General features: G+C 43.2%; 2 protein-coding genes across 10 annotated transcripts in view; both read right to left on the bottom strand.

Moving 5' to 3' along the window:
• Positions 1-718: 718 nt before the first annotated feature.
• On the bottom strand, positions 719-17,350 carry LOC118213420 (interleukin-6 receptor subunit beta-like). Of its 3 annotated transcripts, none has more exons than XM_035392374.1 (17): positions 16,713-17,350; positions 15,358-15,421; positions 14,936-15,001; positions 13,516-13,818; positions 12,912-13,032; positions 11,458-11,612; positions 10,905-11,056; positions 9,146-9,299; positions 8,286-8,368; positions 7,467-7,674; positions 7,019-7,186; positions 6,402-6,497; positions 6,149-6,295; positions 5,891-6,031; positions 5,488-5,572; positions 4,564-4,645; positions 719-3,820 (listed from the first exon to the last, which is right to left on the bottom strand). In XM_035392374.1, the coding sequence occupies exons 3-17, from the start codon at positions 14,985-14,987 to the stop codon at positions 3,371-3,373; spliced, it is 2,397 nt and encodes a 798-aa protein (XP_035248265.1). In that variant the 5' UTR covers positions 14,988-15,001; positions 15,358-15,421; positions 16,713-17,350; the 3' UTR covers positions 719-3,370. The 3 variants fall into 3 exon arrangements, with proteins under 3 accessions (XP_035248265.1, XP_035248266.1, XP_035248264.1); XM_035392375.1 differs by lacking the exon at positions 16,713-17,350 and adding an exon at positions 15,790-16,662; XM_035392373.1 differs by lacking the exon at positions 15,358-15,421.
• Positions 17,351-17,474: 124 nt separating this feature from the next.
• Positions 17,475-24,443, bottom strand: part of ddx4 (DEAD (Asp-Glu-Ala-Asp) box polypeptide 4) — a 15,159-nt gene continuing 8,190 nt past the window's right edge. For all 7 annotated transcript variants that reach the window (XM_035392382.1, XM_035392379.1, XM_035392380.1 and 4 more), the window contains 12 exons: positions 23,894-23,968; positions 23,078-23,116; positions 22,691-22,833; positions 22,449-22,601; positions 21,386-21,540; positions 21,143-21,272; positions 20,650-20,816; positions 20,259-20,404; positions 19,399-19,498; positions 18,746-19,016; positions 18,512-18,619; positions 17,475-18,272 (listed from right to left, as the gene is read on the bottom strand). In XM_035392382.1, the coding sequence (XP_035248273.1) occupies positions 18,195-18,272; positions 18,512-18,619; positions 18,746-19,016; positions 19,399-19,498; positions 20,259-20,404; positions 20,650-20,816; positions 21,143-21,272; positions 21,386-21,540; positions 22,449-22,601; positions 22,691-22,833; positions 23,078-23,116; positions 23,894-23,968 (1,565 nt within the window). In that variant the 3' untranslated portion in view covers positions 17,475-18,194. The remainder of the gene's footprint in view (positions 18,273-18,511; positions 18,620-18,745; positions 19,017-19,398; positions 19,499-20,258; positions 20,405-20,649; positions 20,817-21,142; positions 21,273-21,385; positions 21,541-22,448; positions 22,602-22,690; positions 22,834-23,077; positions 23,117-23,893; positions 23,969-24,443) is intronic.

Here is a 24,443-nt window from a genome sequence, read left to right as displayed (position 1 = left end):
ATTTAGACATTTTGGATATATATGGAGACACTAAGGGACACTTTGAGCTTACTTTGATAGATCTTTAGTAGTTCTGTATGTCACTCAAATTTTGTTCACTTGTGAAGGACTTCATGATCCAGGACATTCAGTTTTACCTGTTATACGTATATACAGGATCTCAGTGTTTTATTTCAAACTGAAGGAGAACTTCATTTTTGCATTTGAAGCATTTCATTTCTACCTAAGTTATGAATATAATCTAGTATTGTATATGGCACATGTGTCTTGCTTAATTTAAGCCAAGTGTCTGAGATGCTCTCATCTGGAATTATATGTGCAAAGGGCTTAACATACTGTAACTTATACCTAGCCAGAGACCATGTTAACTCAGGGGAGCATAGTTTGTGGACGTTGTACTTTCAATGTCATTTTATTCACTTTGCCTTTACAAAAATTATACTAATTGTGTGATGCCTGTTGTCAGTTGGGTTTCTTACAAAAATGTATTGTGGAAATGACTAAGAGGAAACTGTCATCCAGTGTTTTTGCACTGATGAAAATGGAATATTTTTCAATGGATGGTGATTATGCTGTTTGATACAATTATTTATGAAGGCTTGTGCAGTGTCTTAAGGCTTAGTTTTCATTACATAGGGACTCTGCACAGAACGCCTTACAATTACACAAAAAATCCAATCTAAAAATTCTAATGATGAAAAACAGCATGAGAGAAGCAAAGATGCTGCACAATTTATTTTTCCACAGTAAAACATAACAAGGAAATAACAGCAAAAACATTCCCATAAAACATCACTAATTCCTTTGTCTAACAAATTGACTTTTGAAGACTTGATACAGCTCTGAGTAATCCATTATAATGCTTCCAAATATCCGTAATAAGGAGGCCTCAAAATGGAAGTAGGTAGGCTACATTAAACGGCACATGATGGCAGTCATTTCACTTCATAGAGGTTACAGTGATTATTATAGCAAAATAAATATCGTACGTAAAAGGGCATTCACAGGCCCTGACACTGCAAATAGTCTGTTTGCACTCAGTTTCCCCACCAGACCACACACAGCAACATTATCATGCCTCCCTTATGTCAACAGTGGAATTCCTTTAAACAAGCCGTATGACAACTAGACTCGGGACTGTGAAAAAAGCAATGCATGTGGTTATATATACACGCCACAAAGAAAAACGCATTTTGACCTCTTGGATTATGGACATACAAAGGAATACTGTATTTATAATTACGACAGACATATATAATTTTGTGTGTACGTACACCAAATGAATATGGTCTCCATTTTAGGACCCTGCTCTGTCTACTTCAAATACCCTTTCATGCCATGATAAGCTCCGTTCCATTTCAACATTAGCAGTTTTAGTTCCACAGAGCAGATTCATTTGTCATGGAGGTTCACCTACAACATGTGCATCATGTACAAAACAAGATCTCACAAAAAAAATCAGCTAAGTACTAAAATGAGAAACACTTAACCTTCTCATTGTCTCTACAAGATTATGAGATATGAATCATTCATAAAACTCTGAACATGCTCAAAGGTAGTGATTGACATGGTAGATGCAGTATAATCGTTACAGCTGACCTGCTTATTCCATCACTTGTCAAAGCATCAGTGTATATTACGTATGTATCTTTTACAGGATATTGGCTATAAAATGAAAGTCATGTCTCAGTCTAGAATGCTCAAGAGGATGTTGATATTTTGAATATTGAGGTACTGAGGTGAAAAGGTTTCATTTTGTACACCATTCCATAGCAGGGCATTTAACCCAGCCTGATTCTGCTATGTGAGATATATATATATATATATTTATTTGCTTCTTTGACTTAAAATTTTTTTTTATTTTTTTTAAATTTTTTTTTTAACTGAGTCGGGTAGACTACCAATACAATCACACAAGGCCTCAAATCAGATTTTTAAATTTCTTTGGTTTCTTAATGTCTCTTAAAGTTGGCATGTACACCCAGCATGCATTTGGGTGGCCTACCCAGTTAGCGTCCTTAAGTCCTTAATGCAGCGATACACCCTGAGCTCTGTAATGGAATCCCGAGCGTGAGCAACTGAGCCCTGAGGGGTGGCACGCGACTGCCTGAGCAGGGAGGTTTCGGTCAGCTGAGCGACTCGTGAGCGCCCCCTCTGGTCCCATCAGGCACTCGCGCTCTCAGCAGCCGTACGAGAAGTGCTGCGCAGCTCGAGGCTGTGAGGCTCAGCGGGCGGACTGCACAGTTAACGGAAGGCAGAGGCTGGCTGCAGGCACTTGGCAGCATGTGTGTTTCAGAGAGCAGCTCGGCCAGACTGACCGAAGACACTATTAATGTGATGTGATGGGCTCACAGATGAAACTGAGCAAATAAAGATATCTACACAAGAACATAATGAGAACGTCATCAGTAATAGGCAGTATTAATAAATCAGAGGTAATCCTAATAGAGTTTTTGTGCTGCATTGTTTTCTGCGTGATGCTATAATGCACATTTGGTTTCAGCAGCAGGGAACTCTCACGAAATGCTATCTAGCTTAAACAAAGGCAAAAGAATCCCAGCCTTTTTTTAAATAACAAACCTGCATTAGTATAAAATGATAATTGTGTGACTCATGTTTTCAATGATGATGGATGGACCCTTGATGGATTTTTAAAAATATATCCTGTCCAATGATAGTAGTAACTGAGCTTTTTACATTAAAATGTCTGAGTCAGAGAACTTGTCTAACCATACGGCAACACTTTTCAGTCGATTATAAAAAACATATTTAAGAAGTGTTTTTCCCCCAGGAACTTATTAAAAAAAAAACACTCCATAAAATATCAAAATGTCACTATTTCAAAGCACACAAACCTTGTAGTATCCAATGCAAAATGTTAAAAAGTTGAGAACAGGATTTATGCCTGTACTGTATCAATATTAGTTGACATCGTTTGTGCACCTGTACCACAAAAAAAAAAAAAAAAAAAAAAAAAAAAAAACTACACTGCCTTCTAAACAACCTGAATAATTCCAATCAGAATGTGCCAAGTTTATCTACATCAGCCCTTACTTGGTTTTATTTTTCTGTTTGCTTAATTTCAGGGGGGCCTTATTCCAGACCCCTACTGGGCATCTCACAATGAAGCAGAGCAGAGGTCAGTTCCATTTCAATTCAGGGAAATGGGCACATTTCAATTAACTGTATTTCACAGTTAATTTCCCTGAATTTACTGATCGGAAACAGAAGCAACCCTGTGAAATAACACCAGGGTGAAACGGTGATAGCTCTGTAATTAAATACGGCTACAGCCAGAGGAATGTGGTACGTACAGCCGCCACTCGCACCGCCAGACAAGGTGGAGCCTGCACACTTCTCCGTCTCCCTGTCACACGGGGTGGAAGAGCCCTTTCTGGAACATGTCCACGGAGACGTAGGACTGCTGTGGCCGGGGGTCCGGCAGAGTCCCGCCCTCCCTCCCCGAGGACGGGGCCGGCTTCTCGCCGCGCAGGTAGACCCTCCCATTCGCAGACAGGACGCAGTTCTTCAGGTAGGGGCTGGCAGGCCCCCTCCCCCTCGCGGTCTGGCTGTGCGGGCTGAAGGTCATCCCCCGATCCCAGGCCTCGGGGGCGGGGCAGTCCCATACGTACGGCGGGGACCGGCTGGGCTCCTCTGAGCCTGTCGTCCCGCCGGGGCCAATGCCAGGGGCGGGGTCTGGCTGCCCGTCAGGGGACACCAGCTGAGTGTTCTCCATGGGGGCGGGGCTGGGGCTGGTGCCATTACACATGGAGATCCTCAGCTTCTCAGAGAAACTCTCTTCGAATGGCATCAGAATGGGCTGGAAATGCAAAGGTAATTCCATACCAAGATGAAGAATACATTCAAAGATGTTTTTAAAAAACCTGGCATGTTCTTTAGGCAAACCGCTCATTTTCGATGACGTTCCATAAAAAGAGAGTTCAATTTTAGAGTTGAATCAGCATTTGTCCTTAACTTTGACATACAATTTAATGCAAGTGTTCTTCATAAACACAAATCAGAAAATTCAGGAATTAAAAAAAAAAACCGTCTATGCACTAGAAAAAATGCATTTATTTGTACATTAAACTTAAGGACAAATGTTGACTGATCCAGGGCAAAGTCAGTGAAATAAAAAGCTACTTTTAGAAGAGAGCCTGAGAAGATGTCTTCAGGCTTTAAACAAATATGTGGTTGCCGATACAGTATCATAGGTCAATGTGCACTGAGCAGTTTTTCCACAAGCAAAAATCCATGACATTGACAATGTCAAAAATATTCAATAGTTTCACTTCTCTTCTAAAATACATACATGCCATAAGACCTTTGCAGAGGGTTTATGGTAGTGATTGGAGGGGGACCTCATAACAGTTGGGGCTATAATCAATTGTCCTTCACGGACTTGAACCAATCAAAACAATTCTCTCCACAGCAAAATGGAACAATTGGTCCAAATTTGAGTCTGTGTCCCTCCCATTCTGGCATTCATAAAGCCTCACTGTGCCATCACTGGGTTTAGGAAAAGCTTTTGACGAATATCCAAGGAAACAGTGACACACATACCCTTCGACAGTAGTGAGGCGGCCATGACACAGCCTCACTGTCCCCAGGGTTTGGCACAGACTTGAGGTTACGCTTCTTCTCTCTGGGGAGGAAGCAAAACAGAAATGAAGTCTGCCCTCGTCACACAACGGTGGAGCAACAAGGCAGATTCACTGGCTGTTTTTAGTAACCCACCTTTTCAGCCTATACTGCAAGGCTTCCTTGAGGAAAAAAAAACCCAAAAACACACCTCTCTCATTCTACTTGAGGCAAGTACCTTGATGGTTCCACTTATTTGACTATAACTCTGCCTAGCAGCATTCAGCTACCACGTTAAATACACTTATGCTAGTCTTTTGCTAAAACCATTTTCCAGGAGTACAATACAACTAAGCTACATCTTTAGCAAGGCACACTAAGGCCAGTATTGAATCAACATTTGCCCTTGACTGTGACTCATAAGACACAGGCATTACATATTTTCTTCACAAACTCAGTTTGCCGATTTAGTTTTAGTGATTGCTGAACTCGCCAAAGTGCTTTTTTGAAGGGAAAAAAAGCTTTTAATTGTTTGTGAAAGTTAAGGACAAAAGTTAATTGAGTCTTTTTGTCTCTTCCCAAAGGCTCTGGCAAAGTATACCAGAAAAATGACAACTATGAAAATGGAAAACTACAATTAATAGATTTAGTTTAAAGCACTAAAAAAACAAGTTCTACAAAGATATGACTGCAGTGGTTTTTTTTTAAATTTATTTTATTTTTTTTAAACTTGCATTGGCAGGGGATCTATAATTGGAATTATAATGCAACAGAATGATATTGCCACAGCAAATGATATTAGTGAAGACCACTTAGTGAAAGCCTGGGAGCCAAGACGTCTTAGCGCAGTGAAGACACTCAAGCCCCATTTTCAGCAATGATCAGGAAACAAAACGAGAGGCTTACATTACGAAACAACAGAGGCCAATCATCAGGAACAGGATTATACCGAGGCCACTGAAGAGCCCAAGCATGGTCATGAAGCTGGGACCTGCAGAGGATCAGAGAGCATGTTGAGAAAAGAAAGGAGTTTTCAGCCTTTTGGTATCTCCCCGCTCTCCTTTTTCTCTCTCAATCTGGAACGCTCAATCGCACTTGTAGACCTGTCCCCATTTCTGGATCAATCCGAGAGGTAATAGACTAACAGGAGTCTCCCCCCAAAAAGTGCATCCCTGTCAGATACTGGTGCTTTTCACAGTGCGGTCAAAGAGCCGAGCTGCGCAGCCACAGTACAGCAGGGCCCTGCTGCCTGCGCAGCCGAAGCACACAGGCCACACCGGCCTCACCGGCCAGCTCCTCCCGGCTTTACCGTGGCGGAGCGTCTTGAAGACGGTGTTGCTGCTGTTGGTTCCCCCGGCGACGGAGCTGGCCATGACGTGCACCCTGTAGGTGGTGGCGGGCCGCAGGAGCCCCAGCCGCACCTCCTGGAGCGCGCCGTCCACCGTGACGCCTGCGGGAGAGAGAGAACGGGCCGGCTCATTGGGCGCTCGGTGCCGCGCCGGGCCGGCGGTAGGGAAGCGGCGCACGCAGGCTCCGCCCACACTCACTCTGCTCCGCCCACACTCACCCTGCTCGGGCCAGCCGGCCGCCGCGTAGAACACCGTGTAGTTGACGGCGAAGCCGCAGCATTCGCCGCGCGGCACCGCCGCCCACCTGACGAGCGCCCTCGTGGTCTCCACCTCCGACACGCGGACCCACGAAACCGCCCCCGGCGCTGCCACGGCAACACACAACAAATCAAGATCAGAGAGCCGAAGGAGACCGCCGCGCTGCCCTGTGACCAGGGCCGTGGAGAAAGGCGGGGACGGCGGGGTTCACACCTCCTTCCTGCGAGTACGCCAGCAGGGTGGCTTCCTGGCCGGGACTTCTGCCGTACAGTGGAGTCACTGAAATGTTGTACAGTTTCAATGGCTGGCCTACAGGAATAGGAGATAAAAAAATTTTTTTTTTTTTTTTTTTTAAAAAGAACGATTTCAGGCAGATTTCATCTTTCATTTTCGTTGTTAAATTTTCCATTTCAATTTTTTTTAAAAGTTATAAAGTTTCCTTATTTAAAAGAAAGACTACTCAAACAACAGTGACAAAACTCAAACAGCAGCTGATGGCACATTTCAACATCTCCAGTCAAGACCTCCCAAAGCAGAAGCTAGCACTGCTGGGTATGTCCCTTACCAGCACACATCACAAGACACGGGTTTTAAATGCATCATTTCCATCCCCCAGAAAGTAGGCAAACAAATGAACTTCTCCATCTGTAATCCCCTGTACTTTGCCCGTCTGAATAAAGTGGGCAAAAAATAAGTAGGCCAGGCTACCCACTCCCCTTTAAAAAAGTTCTTTTTTTTTGCTTCACAGCCCCTTACATATAATCACTCATGGACGCACACCGTATTTACAAATTAAATGTGTATTAATATAATAAATAGGTAAGGCATACCACTGAAAGCAATGCTAGTGTTTTGAGTTTCCTGCCAGCTGTAATCATCACCAGCAGACCAGTCCACCATGTAAGCTCTGGGAGATTGAGAGGGTTCTTTCCAGCTGATGTGGATTTGACCATCGTGGGAGAACACCTGGGCTGCCTCCACCGGTAAAAAGCCTGAAACTTAAATACATATAAAAACAAATTTAATCCAGAAAAACAAATTAGAAATAAACTGTAGCTTTATCTTTTTCTTTTTACAGTATTTATGCAGCTATTAGTGATGGTCTGGGTTTTTTTTTTTTTTTCATAATTTTCTTGATTAGTTTCAACAAACAACATTAAGCCCTTTGGACAACAAATAATCACGTGCACTGTTTTTAAACCGCATTCAAGCCGTAAGCAGAAACAGTGTGGGTTTTCACCAGTGACTTACTGCAGAATCAACAGAAGAGCACAGTACCTTCTCTGGCAGCTGGTATGGTGGTTGTATCTTCAAAGAAAACCTTTTCTTGTCTGTAAGCAACAATCCTGACTGTGTACGCCTCCTCGTCAACAGTTATGGATGCCTTTGTGTCAGCTGGGTTAAATAGCATGTCTTGTTTATGGTTGTTTTCAGCCCTGAGAGTAACTCTATAGCCTTCAATGGCTTCACAGGATGCTGGGACCCCCTGGAAGAGGAGAACGACACCATTTGCACAAAAGGATCTGGGTGGCATCTACATGAATGCTGTGCAGCAGTCACTTGGCCCCTATACACTCACAACACATCAGATAAGGAAGAGGAAACTGCACAACACCCTGCTCTTTATGATAAGTAGGATCTTTAATGACCACAGAAATCTTCAGCACTACAGACTCCTACTTGCTGCTCGGGGGAATTGTTTTCTGCTAGGGAGACTGACCCCTACTGGTCCATCAGCAACACGTCTTGCAGTAATCTAGGATCCCCAGAAGGTCCTATCCTAGTAATAACCCATTTAAGCCAGCGGGCAACTAAAGTTGCCGAAGTGTCTACCAATATTTTTCCACCTGTGAATATTTTTTGGATGACTATAAATGCTTTAAAAAAATTTTTTTTTAAATTGGCGCATACAGGTAGACAACCTTGGAAGACCTTTAAACAACTATAGTCATCCTAAAAGTATTCACAGACGAAAAAAGGGTGGCAGAGACATCGGCAACTTTAGTTGCCTGCAGGCTTAAATAGGTTTTTATCCAAGCCCACACCTGCTTAGCCTTAGTCACCAGGCAGGATAAAGCCTCAGGCCACAGGTCTCACCTTCCACATAAGCTGGACCGTTCGGTTCCGACTCTCATCAGGCCAATGGATTTTTCTCCAAAGAAGTAAACGTCTGCTGTGCACTGTTAACAGATGTGATCAGAAAAATCCCACCAAATACAGCAGAATCAGAATCTAATGACACACACAGGAATTCACATCGCAGGATCTGTTAAAACAAATCACATTTTTCGTGTTACTTGTTCAGGTTACACGTTCTGACGTGTAATTTAATTACAGACTTGCAGGTAAAATCAGTGGGGTCCTAACTGGGGTTTTAGGTGTGAACACCTGAACACTAAAACTATACCATGCATGGGAAATTTCAAGGACAATGGAAACATAAGGTGCCAAACATGCATGGCGTTAAACGAAAATTGAAAACATGTAATGGCTTATTGAACACAGTGGTTCATTGAACCATGTTAAGTAAATATTTTAGGTTACAATCTATAATTCAGTCTTTTGGCCAGTGGAGTCAAAACAGATGTTTTTGTTTTAACACACACGCGTAAACGGATAATAAAGTACCATCTTATCTTATGTGCAGGGAACATAAGGTTACATTAATCTTTTAGTATTAATGGGCTCATTAAAAAAGTATCATTTCCTCACTGAAAGATTATGTAATCAGTCAAAGATTGTAACATTGAAGGTCCTAATAACAGGCACTTAACAAGATAAGATTCCAGAACATCCCACTGACAGCCAAGAGTGAAAGAGAATAATAATAACAACAACACTATTCCGAATTAATAATTTTACACTTTTCCTGCTTGCCCACTTCCCGCCCTACGCACAGCTGCCCTCATCAGAAGGGTGTGGGTGCAGAACCCCCGGTACAGCCCAGCCGCCCTCACCATCCAGAGGGGAGATGACCCGGACGTCCGGGCTCCAGTCGCTCCACACGGGGGTCCAGTCGTCCCTCAGCGCACCCCGCACGGAGATGGTGTACTGGGTGCACTCTCCCTCCACACTGATGTAGAGCTCCGGCCTGGTGGACTCTCTCACACGCTATACAAAAAATAAGCATTAAAAAAAAAACAACAAATTACATTTCAGCAATCTACACAGATCACATTTTAACATCCACTTATACAGCTGGATATTTTACTGAAGCAGTTTGAAAGTAGGCTTGTTAATGTTTAATTCTAGTTACCGTCTCACAATGTATATAGGGCCGGTTACATACTGTAGCTTAAACAAAATTTCAATGATACCTATTGTTGTCAACATTTTTTTTATTAAAACACACATTAAAAGGACAGACAGAAAGGCAAGGACTCATTCCAATTTTTGGTACAACACAACTGTACTGCATAATTTCCATAAAAAGCTCACATAGAAGAGTCTACAAATGAGTAAAGAAAGACACTAACTCTTTTTGCATTTTACATGTACAAAATAAGGAAGGGAGTAGTAGGATAGATGTACTTGATCTTATTACACAAGAAAATGGTTTCCTAAGTAACATCGGACCAATTACTGGTTCAAAATAAATAAAACCAACGTTCCCCATATTATCAAAGTAAATTAGATCTGTAAGCACATACACACATCCCAACAACATTAGCTGGTTGGAGGGGGAGGGTTCCTTCCTTTCTCTCTTTTTAAAAATAAATCAATACATAAATACAAGTAAATACAAGTAAATACAAGTAAAAGGTTACAATAAGACCTCAACCGAATAACCAGAAACAAATACATCTCCTTTCCAGAGGTTTTCCCTAATGGCTGAGGCAATGCCTGCCTATGCCTGCACTGCTGTTGCCTTGACCTTGTTCAGTCTAGCAGTTGTACATTCTAATGAGACAACATACAGGGTAAAACGTTATCCAGTATTTATTTATAAAAATTGTCAGTCTGAAACCAAAGCTTCTAAATAGCTGTCGGTGCTGTGACAGTGGCCAAATTAAGTCGATTCGATGTGTTGATTCAATGTTAAGGACAAGGCTGAGTCGTCATTGAGCAGAAAAGGGCAGGGATTTGGTATTATGTTAACCCCTAAGAGTACTGACAGTACTGACACTACAAGGTCCTAATAATCACACATTCCCAGAGCATATGCAATGTGGTACTCAGAGCATGGCCTTGGTAGAATCTACAGTTAGGGCGTGTAACTCATTTTATTTTAAAGCATTTATAACATGCAGCGTACGCTCAATGAAGATATCTATTGAAAAAAGTATGTCTATGACTACTCCGTCGTGGGACAGAGTGTAGCACAGTGGGTAAGGAACTGGGCTTGTAATCAAAAGGTCGCAGGTTCGATTCCCGGGTAGGACACTGCCGTTGTACCCTTGAGCAAGGTACTTAACCGAAATTGCTTCAGTATATATCCAGCTGTATGAATGGATACAATGTAAAATGCTATGTAAAAGTTGTGTAAGTCGCTCTGGATAAGAGCGTCTGCTAAATACCTGTAATGTAATGTAATGACTAGGCTTAATCCATGTCTGGGAAACCAGCCCATAATGTCGGCATGTTTGAAATTAACACCACAGGCACTGAAATACTAGTTAAAGTTCAAAACACTTCATTTGGCCTAAACATCAAAAGGCAGAATTGTGGCACAGGGGAGCTGTGGGAAATGGGGTCTTTGCAGGCTGCTAGGTTTACCTTATGGCTTGAGCCTCCTTGCTGGTACGAGTACCGCACTTCATAGAGCACAGGATAGCTGTAACTGTCCTCTGGTTTTTCCCAAGTCACTTTCAATTCCACACTGTTAAAAAGTGGCTCTGCCGCGACCGTCTGAGGCGGGCCGATTTTCACTAGAGCCAGAACGAAAACATCACTGCCTCAGATTATCAACATAATCAAAATGGAAACAGACGGAAGCGACTGATGTAAAAGGGACACTGCATACATCTATCTGGTGGAAAACCTGGACAGCAACACTCATTCACACATCATACATGCATGCACACAAACTCTGCATCTTCCTTATGCAACCAATTAAACCCCCCCCCCCTATTCATAAGAATTTTTAAATGCTCTCGGAACGTTTTGTTGTTTTCGTTGGTACAAATGTTTTTCAAAAAAAAGGAACAAGATGAGGACAACTCTTACATTCCTGAATTCAGTGACGTGTAGACAGCTAGCATGTGCAGGCCAGACAGCTGGCACAAAGTTTGTAACTGGAAGCGGTGCACGGAGTTTGCAGAGGACTTGCCTGTTGAGTAAATGTTGTTAATCGTCAGAACATCCGAATCGACTGCACCCTGAGAACTTCGGGCAGTCACCCATATTTCAGCGGAATGCAATATGTCCTTTTCCTTAAATGAGCAAGGGCTGCTTTTCGACATGCAGGTCTGTATGCTGCCACCTCTGAAAACAAATAAGGACAATGCGGAGGTAAGGGGAAAAAAAGCCCGAAGAACCATCCGGAGGAGACGGTACATTCACATCACCCAGAGGGTATAATCTGAAATAAAATTTGAAAATCGGAGACAGTTCACAGGTCTGATTTTTAATCTGATTGGTTATCGCACCATGCTGTCGCTTCCATCCGGTCGCTTCGCCGGCTTGCCTTGCATCACCAGCTATCCCAGCATGTTTTGCGAAACCAGAAAACACAAAGAAACCCTGGGTATGTCAATCTTGCTCCGTAGTACACCCACCTGTGAATGATCCTACCAATGTCAGTGTCAGATATGGCCACTGGTAGTCCCATTGATCAACAGTGGTTAAAAAAGGGGCTAAGATGACCATGATATCATCGTCTTACTCATAGAAAACCCAGAGGAGCACCGCCAGTCATGAAGTACATTGGAAACACCGAAGAGAGCAATGCCAATGGTGAGTGACCAATCCCCATTGGCCTACCCCTACCACTACAGTGTCATTTAGGTTGAGAGGATGTACAAAAGTAACCAGTATCCAATGCAGTGCCTGTAGTCTGCCTGCAACAGTAGCAGTCCGAGTGCAGTTGTCCAACAGTATGAAATGCACGACTCAACTGGTAGAACTAAGTGGGAAGAGTAGTAGCAGACGGCAGCTCATGCTTCGGGGAACGTGCTAGTCTGCTATTTCCAGAATCAGAAGAGCTGGTTACCACTCCAGAACAAGCCTAGCGAATACAAAGAGCCATTCCACACAAAGGGCTGTTTTTTTGTTGCCATCTCTCTTCCATTTTCTCCCCAATTTAGTTGTTATACCAATTCCCCGCGTGAATCACGGTCCTGGTCGACGCACTAGACTACCACATGCCTCCTCCGATACATGTGGAGTCGCCAGACGCTTCTTTTCACCTGACAGCGAGGAGTTTCACTGGGAGAGCGTAACGCGTGCAGAGGTTCACGCTATCTAACCCAGATCCCCTCCCTGCTGAACAGGCACCCCGACCAACCAGAGTCGCTAATGCAACAATCAGGACTCATACCCTCACCAGCTTCCCACCCGCGAACACTACCAATTTTTTTTTTTATAGGAACGTCTGACCAAGCCAGAAGTACTGCTGCTGGGGACTGAATCTGGGTCTCTGCGGTGGTAGGCGAGTGCTTATACCTCTACACTACCCAGTGGTTTGTAATACCACTGAGTTTTCGACAAAGCTGGGGGACAGGTTGGCCAACAACGCAAAGATACTAGGCTGCATAGCCGTCACAGTATATCCGGAATACTTACACTTTACTTGAAACGGTGTAGATGGTGTCCCACAAAGTGTCTTCGCCACTATCCCAATAGCATGTGAAACTTTTGAACAAAACAGTTACACAGGATAAATTTGTTGGTTTCACTGGTGGAACTGTTCGGGAAAATAAAAAAAATAAAGAATTATTTCTTTGACAAGATCCTTGACAAGAATTGTTGCCACCATATATTTCAGGCAGGGGTAGATACATTATAAACACTTTTCTGATACATGTGTTACCTCTGCTAGCTGGAATTCAACAAGTTCTGATATTTACAATGCTTTCACAAGACTGGGTAAAACAAGTCATCAATATAATCTTTTTTTTTTTTGGATAAGATTAACATTTTAGCATAATGTAAACACTGTTATACAAAACGGCTGGATGTTGAGGCTAAGTACCTCAAATGTATGATAGCAGCACCCCTGTAGGGGATCAAGCCCACGACCTTTCAGGTACTAGTCCAACTGTACAACCATCATACTATGCTGTCACCGACGCTTTACAACATACATAGGATCAAAGTAACAAAAGCGACTAGGAAACAGCTAGAGATAAACGCCACTGCTCTGCGCAGCCACATGGCCAATACTCACAAAGCACTTTTATGTTTGTTCCGCCCAGAACAAAGATCTTTCTTCCCACAGTGATGTGACATGTCACCATTCCACTTCGGAGGGTGAAATTCTGAATGACCACAGAAGGAATGGTCGAATTGACCATGGTGTACTGGCTTTCATCAATCTTCTCATCATTCAGCTTCCAGAACAGCTTCTCAGGGTCGTACAAGGGAACGTTACTGCAGAGGCTATTGTCGGGGGCCTTGAACATGACTTGGATGTCGTCACCCATAGAAATGACCGGATCTTTTGGGTAAACATCACACTTTTCATTTTGACCTGTTAATGAAACAATGAGCATTACCATGATGTTAGAGGATGCAGGCAGTGTTGACAATGCAGTCTTTTTTCCATTACTGATAAGCTGCAAATAATAGGTCTTGTGCTCCGAGGTGTGCACTGTTGGATCCATAATGTGTTACGGTGTGTGTTTCTACCTTAATATGCTAGCGAGGAACAGCAACTTGACATAACCACAGGCGAGTGTGTTTGGTCAGATTCACCGCTGCACCATGCACCACACAAACAAATTCATGATGAACGCCTAAGGCAAGTTTTATTATTACCTTGTTCCCTGTACTTCTGTATCAAAAAATTAGGTTAAAACCAACACCCTATTCAAGTGTTCCAGTAGACAGCATAAATATAACTATTTCAGTATTAGGCAAGAGTCCACGACAGAAGTGTCAATAAAGTACACAAAAGGCAAACCAGCTCTATCTGCACTGACCATTTGATAAAATCTAACAAAGGGATGTGTGGAAACCAACATCAATCTTGGCTGTACATTTAGCTCTGCAATTTGCACAGTGCAGTTTCACTTAAACACAGCAAAATGTCCAACTACACTGTATGAAAAAATACAAATTAAAAATTTATTAAACCTGAATGCACAAGACCTTAGGGTGGTAACAGAATTATATAAATAGCACTATTATAGTGCCTGCTGCAGGTAGTTTCCATGCTAAAGCCAATTATGCTGCAGGCTATGATGAATAATACAACAGGAACCCATCCAGTGAAAGAATAACTGTTGCGTAGTGTGCAACATCCCACTAGCGCATCTGAAAACATTGCTTAGAGCACAGCTTCTGGACTTATTTTCCTGATGAAACTTGACACCGCAGTGTACAATATTTTCTGAAGGGGATCAGCAACTCGACACACTCCAGATCCAACACCCTTTTTGTCTGCGTTCAAGATTCCCTGCTCACCAAGCCTAGGACTGTCGATTCTGCTATCATGTGGATCCTCAAACACATTATCCTCCCACAAACCCTGAGAGAGACTAGTACATAACTGTTCTTCCAAGAACACACCCTGTTCTAATTGCAGGTCAAATTTGGTTAATTTGACAGAAATGACTATAAATATTTTATACAATGCATTAACTTACCTCCGCGTACCACGACAGCGATGAAAAGCAGCGGGTATGTCGATGCAAACATCCTGCCTTTAGCTCCTTAAATTAACATATGAAAATGCATATTTATTGAAATTTGGCAATACAATATGTACATGACTGATAATGTTCTTGTTATTAACAATGAATGAGCATCTTCACATTTCTCTAAATAGGCAGACAACCGTTTCTATGAACCAAAATAATCTGTTTCAGAATAAATAAAAAATAGGGATTAACATTAATTCTTCTTTACTGACTTCCTTTTTTATGTAGTAACAACTCTTTTATTAAGTAACAACTCCATGTTGTTCAGCTGTAGCTCTGTCCAACAAAGGGCTATTCATTCTAAAAGCCACGACAGATATCAGCAACAACAACCACAACAGAAACTCTGTTAAAAAAAATTAGCCTACCTGTCCAGATTAAATATAGAAGTATAATCAGTGCAGGCTACAGGTTATTCACTGAGATCAAGATCTGGGTAAAATGAGAAATATGGTTGAGGTATCAGCATCCCAAAGGACATGCAGTCCAAATCAATGTTCATAAAATAAAGACCAAAGTCCACTAAATTTCAAATAAATGCATGAGACGTAGCCTATAGGCCAACAGTAAACTATTAGTTGACTACCTAGGCACGCGGTGTTGGAATGACTTAACTGGAGCATAAAGCGACCAACAATTATAAGAAAGCTCCAGTCTTTCAAAAGTAGCGAATGCTCGCAAAGCAATTGTTCCAAAATTAACGGGGATAAAAGAATGTCGAGGTTCTACTTCTGAAAACTCTGCCCTTAGCAAGTCTAACGAATGCATAAATATCAAAATAGTAATCATATAAGGGCTACCTATTAAACAAGCATAACTTAGCGTTGGAAATTTAACCTCAATTTGTCAAGATAGTCGAGACCACTGATAGCAGCAGTCAACAACCGCCACTGGACCAAAACAGATATGATCCGATTTGTGCGCGGGGGACCATTGCGGCTGTATTACATTCTAATAGTCTAAATCAAAACACGAACAAGCCGAAACATGTCATGCGACTATGGTTTTAACCACATGTGGAATATTTTGTCGGCAGGGTAAGAACGCCTCAACGTGAAAAAATTACCAAAACACTTCTCATTCTGGACGTTCAGCCAAAATAGCGTATGGCATTTTGGAAAGGGATTAACTCGTTGCTGTATTCAGCAGTGTATCCAAGTAGATTACCTTATTTGCATAAAAACACATTTTTGAGAAATTGACTATTCATTAGCTACATATTGTAATGCTTAGCATAGAGCAATGGATCGAATCACTGAAAAATTCAAAAACTAACCAGTCGCACTGTATTTCTTAGCTAGTCTAATTAATACAAATAAGAAATGCAACCTGAAATACGTCAAGACAGTAAAACGGCAAACGAATATTTATCTTAGAGAACTCGTTAAGAATTAGCCAAGTGGTCAGCAAAAATTTTTATGTCAATTGAATTCGGTCAGTGTAATGATATCGGAAAATAGGATCATTTCTTGACGCCGTTTAAGTGAAACTAGCCTATTTTACGGAACTATTAAACATCAGACGTCACATTGTAAATTACAATTAAACACTAGTCAATCTTGTGTGAACGTAAGGAAACTATATACAGCATGTTAACATACTGTACGTATAATTTATATTAACATAGGCTCATCGCGCAATTAGTATAAGTTCTGATAAGAACTTCCCCTGGGCTTATTAAAACCTCGAATTGTGTATTCTGGTAAAGTATAAATATACTTACCAGCTGTTAAACATCCAAGTGGAAAAGAGATCCATTTCATAATCGCTGTACAGTATCAATTAGGCAATGCCATCAGTAGGCTACTTGAAAGAGCGAAGTGAAGCGACATCTGGCATTTGCTATGAAAGAGTCAGCAGTGTTAACCAACGCATTTTGAGAACCCAGGAAGTGTTGAAATCGTAACTTGTCCTCCGACTTTCATGGGAAGTAGTACACTCAACCTGCAAAAATGAAAATTAATAGGATGTAAGCATGTACACTGACATGTTTCTGCAATACGAGGACTATTTTGGGTGTCAACCTTTTTCGTATTTGACTTCGATGGAAACGAGCAGCGTGCGTTGTGTAACAGTCCTCGAAATACTTCACGAGATACGCAAACGTAATTAAAAAGGGAAATGAAGAAAACTTCTCTGCCTTCTGGGATTAAACTACTTTGGGAAGCAGGTACTGAAGTTATGGATGCCCATTTTACAAATGCCCGTTTATTTAGCACGAAATAAAGATAATTGGTGAACGTTGTTTAAAGGTTCTTGAATCGACACAGCGCATCAACCCAGATGTAAAAGATTCCTGATATGGTTTGAACCGCTACTGTACTGGCGAGTTTTATGAGGAAAAAGCACCTTCAGGTCAGCACAACGGATGTAATTCAGATTTCAAATGATTTCATTGCCCTCTCTTGGTTTGTATAAAAATGCCCATAAATCTTCTAGCAAGGTTGAATACACAATGAGCGAAAAAAATACAATTAACGACCAGTAAATGTAACAACTAGTTTATTCACTAGTTCAGTTCGGCACATTTCTCAAAAGTATGCCAAACATCCATATTTCCTAAGTCTTCAACTCAGGCATTCACAAAATATTTTGCTTAAGCAACATAACCTGCAAACATAAGGTCAATCTTGAATGCTTGAAGCGAACATAACTATTCATCTTGAAGGCAGCAGGCTACATTTTTGTAGCATTTCAAAATCAAACGTATCCTGGGTATTACAAATGGTAACGGGTAAATTCAGCACGCAACTACTTTAAAGCCTGTTATAGTGTCAAATCACACTAACTAACCTCACTGAAAACTATTTTTGTGACCTAATCTGCAAAAAGGAGTGCGCCAGTGATGGCTGATGCGATTTAAAGACGATGAAAGAAAACCACAAGTGCCCAATACTTGATTAACACCCATTACAACATTGATTTGTGAAACTAGCTTCCAGTTTGGCCAAATCCTTCACGAGTTGGTGACACTGTAGAACCCAGGTTGAGGCATAGTAATTGCCATACAACAATTGCAAGAAAATATATCAGTTACTGACGTGCAAATTTTGCCCACTCAGTCATCCAAAACATAAAAAATAAAAATGGAAAACGGGTATCAAAATCTAACAACCCAATTTCAAAAACTCAATACTACATATAGCAAGGTTTATAAAAAAATTAATTAAAAAAATAAACAAAAAGGAAAAGGGGAAATGACAATTCATTCCCATTCGTCCTCATCTGCCGGCTGGCTCTGGACAGCTGGCTGCCTGCCATTCTCCCTCTGGAAGGCTCCACCCTAAACAACACACAGTGCTGTCAGTTACAATACTTGGCAGGGACAGGGTGTCATTACTTAACAGAATTATCATCTCAAAAGGAAACTACAGACTATTATGTCATATCAATGAAGGCCCAACCGCTTGCCTGATAAAGAAAATGACTTCACGATTTGTTAGAGCTTGCCTTTTGAAATTGGGAAATTCAGCAATGTTAATTTCGTAAAGGTGGGAAGATAAAACACACTGAAGTGCTTACTTTGCGAGTGTCGGTAGAGGCGAACACCTTCCCGCGAGGATTGAACCCCATGGTGCCATGAGCACCACTGGCTATTTCCTCCAGCCATGACGGTACTTCCTGCTGAGCCTATAAAAAACAAGATAATTTTAATGAAAATCAAACCAGTCGCTAACGTTCATTTACACTTCGTGCTTTATTTTGCCGCCTTGTTTTTTCCCCCAACACGCTTTGGCACCAGGCTTGTCGGTTTACCCCGGCGAGGACTTTAACCAGAGAGCGGGCCAGCGGGGTGTCGGCCTCAGGGTCAAAGAAGGACATCGCCCTCCCCGTGTTCCCACATCGTCCTGTCCTCCCGATGCGATGCACATACTCGTCGATGTTGGAGGGCAGGTCAAAGTTCACCACGTGCTGCACATGCTCAATGTCCAGCCCTCTGGCTGCGACCGAGGTAGCCACCAGGACAGGGCACTTCCCGGTGCGGAAATCTGCCAGAGCCTGCTCCCTCTCCCGCTGTTCTCGGTCGCTGTGGAAACAAAATACAGGCTTCACTTTCCCTCTGGCCAGTTTAAACATTTGATAAGGGTGTTGTCACAACTGTAAGCAAGCAAAGGATCATGAGCATATTTCAAATACTTGAGATAAGCCTTCATGTGAAATTCTCTTTTGACCAAAACAGTTTGGTTATGATTTTGTATATTACAGCAGGGAACATCACATAATTCAGTTTCCATTCCCAGCTACCTTTATGAAATAAACATATTCCAAGCATCTCAAACTGCCCTATGAACGAACATTTTAACCCACATCTACATTGTTAAAATGCTTCACTTCCTTGAAAAACCTCAAGATGACAGCTAACTGTTAAAGTCAGGATGGAACCTTTTACATGAAAAGGAAGCGCTCACCCATGTATACTTGTGGTAGGTACATTCTCCTGGCACAAAAAAGTTGCAATAAAATCAGCTTTTCTTTTTGTTTCCACAAAAACCATTGTGCGTTCTGAGCCTAAAACAAGGGGGAGGGGCAAACCAGAGAATTAGAATATCTTGGAATCAAATCTGAATGCAGTGACAGAATTGCACAGAACAACCATAGGCAGGACTCCTACTTTTCAAGGACCTTAGACAACCAGTGTTACAAGTAGCTTATGTAGTAATGTACAACCTTCACAAAATTCCTTACATCAATGTAGTTGTGATGCATAGCTTGAGAACAGCACTGATGTCAATTAACAGGACTTTTTACTGTGCAGAATGATAGCTGTGTAATAAAAACCACTTACAAAAAGGATGCAATTTCAAATAAAAACAAGAATCTTCCGTCATGGTGCACACAATCAAAGCACTTAAACCACCCTGAAGTTTCTACTTTACCATGGGAGCGGAGTGCTGCATGTAGATGGCACTTCACCACACTCACCCAATCACAAACAGCTCAGCCTCACATTCCAAACAGTCAATTGAAACCCAGTGGTCAGTGGTCAACGGACCACATGTGAAACAATGACTACACCCAAATGCCTGAAAGTGGCAGTTCAGATGCATTTGCCAATGTTTTACCACTTAACTACGCAAGGTCTGTTTCAAACCACGTTTCCACCCAAGTCATCTTCGGCACGATCGCACCACTACAGTGATCACTGATCTTATCTGCGGACTTCCTTCCAGTGACCTATATACCAGCCACATTATCAGGACAGCCGATCGAGGACCGAAGAGCCGAGGGAGGAAACGCAAAGCAAGCGGCAGGAGAGCGGCGCACGCACCCGTGGTTTTCAGGAACTCCATCAGCGAGTCCCTCTTGGAGAACTGGGTCACCTGGATCACGTTCTGCTCCACATCACTGCAGGCTCCGCCCACTTGCCCCACCGCCAGGAACAGGTAGTCCTTCTTCAGGAAGTCCGCAGCCATCCTGCCACATCGCGGGCCAGACGTGAGAGAGACACAGTACTACGAGCCCCAACCCACAGGCTTCGTAAACGGCAACTAGTAGTTAAAAACAAACAGTAGCATAAACCTTCACCTTTAAATTAATTCAGCAAACACACCACTTTTATATTTGATAGTAAACATTTCTGTATACAAACTGGAATGCGCCAGAGGTATAAGAGGATACTCCGGGGAACCCCGAGGTGCCGGTGGTGCAGTGACGCTCACCTCTGGATGTCTTCGGGGTAGGTGGCGCTGAACATCAGCGTCTGGCGCTCCTCTTTGGAGGGCATGCCGGGGGACCCCACCAGCCGGCGCATGTCCGGCTCAAAGCCCATATCCAGCATGCGGTCGGCCTCGTCCAGCACCAGGTAGCGAAGCTTGCTCAGTCCCACCTGGGGGAGGGTCAGCCACGCACGTTCCCAACGTGAGAACCACACACCACAGCCACAACCGACTCCCATCTCTGCAACAAGCCTGAGCGAGCGAACGGCCCGTCATACTAGTGACTTCAAACCGGTGGGCTTGAGGAAGTGGCAAAGCCCTGGGACTTTATTATTAACCACAGCTACCCGTAGAGTCCCTTGCAGCTTAAATATTACTGTTATAACCCATCCTTCACTCACCAGGCTGTACAGCTAGAGCCTAGGACCCAGAGCACATTCTTTAGAATCAGGAGACTGCACCGATTTCCAACTTAAACGTGAGATCTTTGCGTTACCTTTCCTCGTCCAATAATGTCCAGCAGCCTTCCGGGAGTCCCGCACAGCACGTTGCAGCCCTTCAACACCTCCCGGATTGTGTACCCCGTGCTCACGCCTCCGTACACCACCACCGTGCGCACGCACGTCCTGCGCGAGATGAGCAAGCTCCGTCACAGGCTGCTAAAGATCACCGTCTTGACAATTTAAGAACGATTCTATGCTCTTTCGCGGTTGCGATTTACGGTCGAGCGATCACAAACCCAAAGGCAAACTTCCGGGACTCCAGGAAGATCTGGTTGATGAGCTCCCGGGTCGGGGCCACGATGATGGCCTCGGGCTCCTGGACCTCGCTGAAGCGGCTGGCCGCCACTCCGTCCGCCATCAGCTGCTGCAGGATGGGAAGCAGGAACGCCGCCTGCAGGAGGGACGGCAGGGCGGGTCACCCTGTCACTCTCACCCACCATCCACATCACAACCCCGGGGGCCACGATGACACGGCATATCACCGCACAGCGCTCATTCTGGAGACCTGCTCAACCGCAGAGCACCAATATCAAACAGACAAAGAGCAGAAGTCAAACCCATCGCAGAAACGGCAACGCTGGCCATCCTACAGCATGTTTTTAAAGAGTAAGCGATTAACAATACTGTCCAAATGAGTACATTTCTTATTCTGAACGATCCTAGTTTAATGAACTTCTGCTAGAAATATTCATTAAACTCCAATGGTTTCTAATGAAACAAAAAACTAATTTGCCAAAAAAATGCTATAAATTAATCTAGGGCTATGCACCAACTGGTAATATTATATAAGCATTTTGATGTGCACCCGACATAGCTTGGCTACATAGCTCACATGAAATATTTTATTTTATTTATTAACCTTTATTTAAAACAGGAAAAGTCTCACTGAGATTAAAAATCTCTTTTACAAGAGCGTCCTGGCCAAGACAGGCAGCAGCACAATTAACAGGGTTGCAGACATAACATATAACGAATACCCATTAGAAAAAGGAAATGTGTCATTTACTGCAGCAACACGTTTAACTCTGCATCTTCCAGACTGAACAGAAAGTATTAACACAACTGGCTCTTAGTCATACAGCAGGCACTCGTATTAATACAAATCAGAGCCATCAGCCCCCATCCCTTCCATCCACTGCAGCCGCGGCAGGCCTACACAGCACTTACTCATGCATTAAACATCACAGACCGCCAGACACTCAAGCAGTCAGCAGTACATTAAGACCATGTAATTGTGGTGTCACTTAGCATTCTGGGAGCCGGCGGGGATGGGGTGGGGGTGGGGGGGTGGTGACTGACCGTCTTCCCAGAACCGGTCTGCGCGCAGGCCATCAGGTCCCGCCCTGCGGTGATGATGGGGATGCCGTGTTTCTGCACGGGCGTGGGCTTCACGTAGCCCGACTTGCCAACGTTCTGGCTCAAGGTCTCACACAGGCCTGCCTCTTCAAATTTCTACAGGGGAGAGGGAGAGGGATGGAGATCCAGTGTTCCTCGCTCAGAGAGGCAGGGGGGCGCCCCAGACCGATGGCAGTGCCACTCACCATTATGGCGGGAGGTGGGTTGTCCCCACTGACGTCCACCAGGATGTTGTCGTACTTATCAAAGTTGATCCCGGACGCGTAGTGAGCAAATATGGAGTTCTCCTCCTCAGGGGGAGGCGGAGGCACGTAGATCACTTTGGGACCTGAGGGGCAGAAAGTGGAAGGCTGTGTTGAGCACAAGCAGATGCCACACTTCATCTCCAGCTAGTGATGACACCCATCAGACTGCTAATAAAACTGGAAATGCCCTATCTGCCAATTAAAGATGCCCTCCACAATACACACGCCAAGGTCCATTTTCCAGTTCACTGTGCCTTGGTTCTGCCCTCAACACTATTGTTTCATCCACATTAAATCACGGCTGTGAAACGGCAGTTCAATTCTCACCTGCATTTTCTCCGCCATCTCTACCTTCCTCGGTCGAATCTACACAATGAGAAATCACAGCTGAAATGGTTTCTACAAGCAAATCTTTAAGGTCAGTGGGGTGGAACAGGTATGTAGATCCTTTATAATGCACATTTCAAGGTCAATTGTAGGTCCTTGCAATTGGTTCACTGTCCTAATGGATTTTAGTCCTCAAAAGATCTCCTGTATATACGCCTGTGCTCAACAGATTTTACCAAAGGTAAATAAACCTAACTGAAAACACCCACAAATGAAATGGTTTGCCATTCTTTGGAAAAGCAGAACTGATGATGAATTTCCCATTTGGGACATGCTTGGCTATATTTAAAAGGCATACAAGAGAAAACAGCACTTTCTTGCCGTCACACACACTTAATCATTTGGCACAGCTATGAATTTTCCGCTGAAAACCACACGATTCCCAGTTTTTCCCCAAAGAACAGCGGCTATGTTGGTATAGCTGGCCAAAGACTTTTGTCTGAAGACAGAAGTGTTTCTCAGATAATCACGGAAAGCATAAAAAATAAAAAAAAGGATTCACTTCAAGTATTCATGGTATTTTACAGTGAAATTCGTGGTAATTGTGTTTCCTTCACCATAGGATTTGAAATAAAAGCAGCACTGAGCAAGTGCATACAACTGAATGTCAACATGCAACACAAATCTGGCGCCATCGGGTGGAAGAGAGTTGAATTTCAGCAGAATCACTGCCTTGGACTGGTTAAACCCCTGGAAGCTAGGTGCAAACCATCACTGACTTTTACTGTCCGCCATCAGCTGCTCTTGGATAGCTACCTTGACGGAAGCCTCCGCGGCCGCCCCCTCTCCCACCCCGGCCCCCTCTCCCTCCAGAGTCGCTTCTGAATCCTCCTGGTGAAAAAAATAAAATAAAAAATGAATCAATGCAACAGCATTATTAACCATTCCCAAACCAAAAACCTGTGCTTTGCTAGAGAGCAGCATTATGGGTCAATTAGAGGTCCTAGTCCAAGCTGCATTTTGATCAGCAGGACCAGCTCATCAGGTTAAAGGCTTCAAAGGCAGCTTAAGTATTTGTTGTGTTGCTGCCATTGTCAGCCAGCACCCTTAGGACCCTGGATCCTTCTCTTGTCAAGAGGTGCAAGCCAAGCAGGCGCGTGATGGTTAGTACTAGGATGAGAGACTTGGGAAAAGGAAATTTCTACTGGAAGTCAGGGATTGGTAAGCTGGCCTGCCCGTTAAATAAAGGAGGAATAAAACATCTAGTTTCTCTTACAAACAGCGCCAGGTAAACATGACAGCAAGACAGTGAAGAGGTGCTGGCCAAGTTAACATTGTTATTGTTAGCCAGCAGTACAGCTCCAAA

This window comes from Anguilla anguilla, chromosome 14, assembly GCF_013347855.1.
Source record: "Anguilla anguilla isolate fAngAng1 chromosome 14, fAngAng1.pri, whole genome shotgun sequence".
NCBI lineage: Eukaryota > Metazoa > Chordata > Actinopteri > Anguilliformes > Anguillidae > Anguilla > Anguilla anguilla.
The sequence above is the reverse complement of the archived record's forward strand: the minus strand, read 5'-3'. Positions and strand labels throughout refer to the sequence as shown.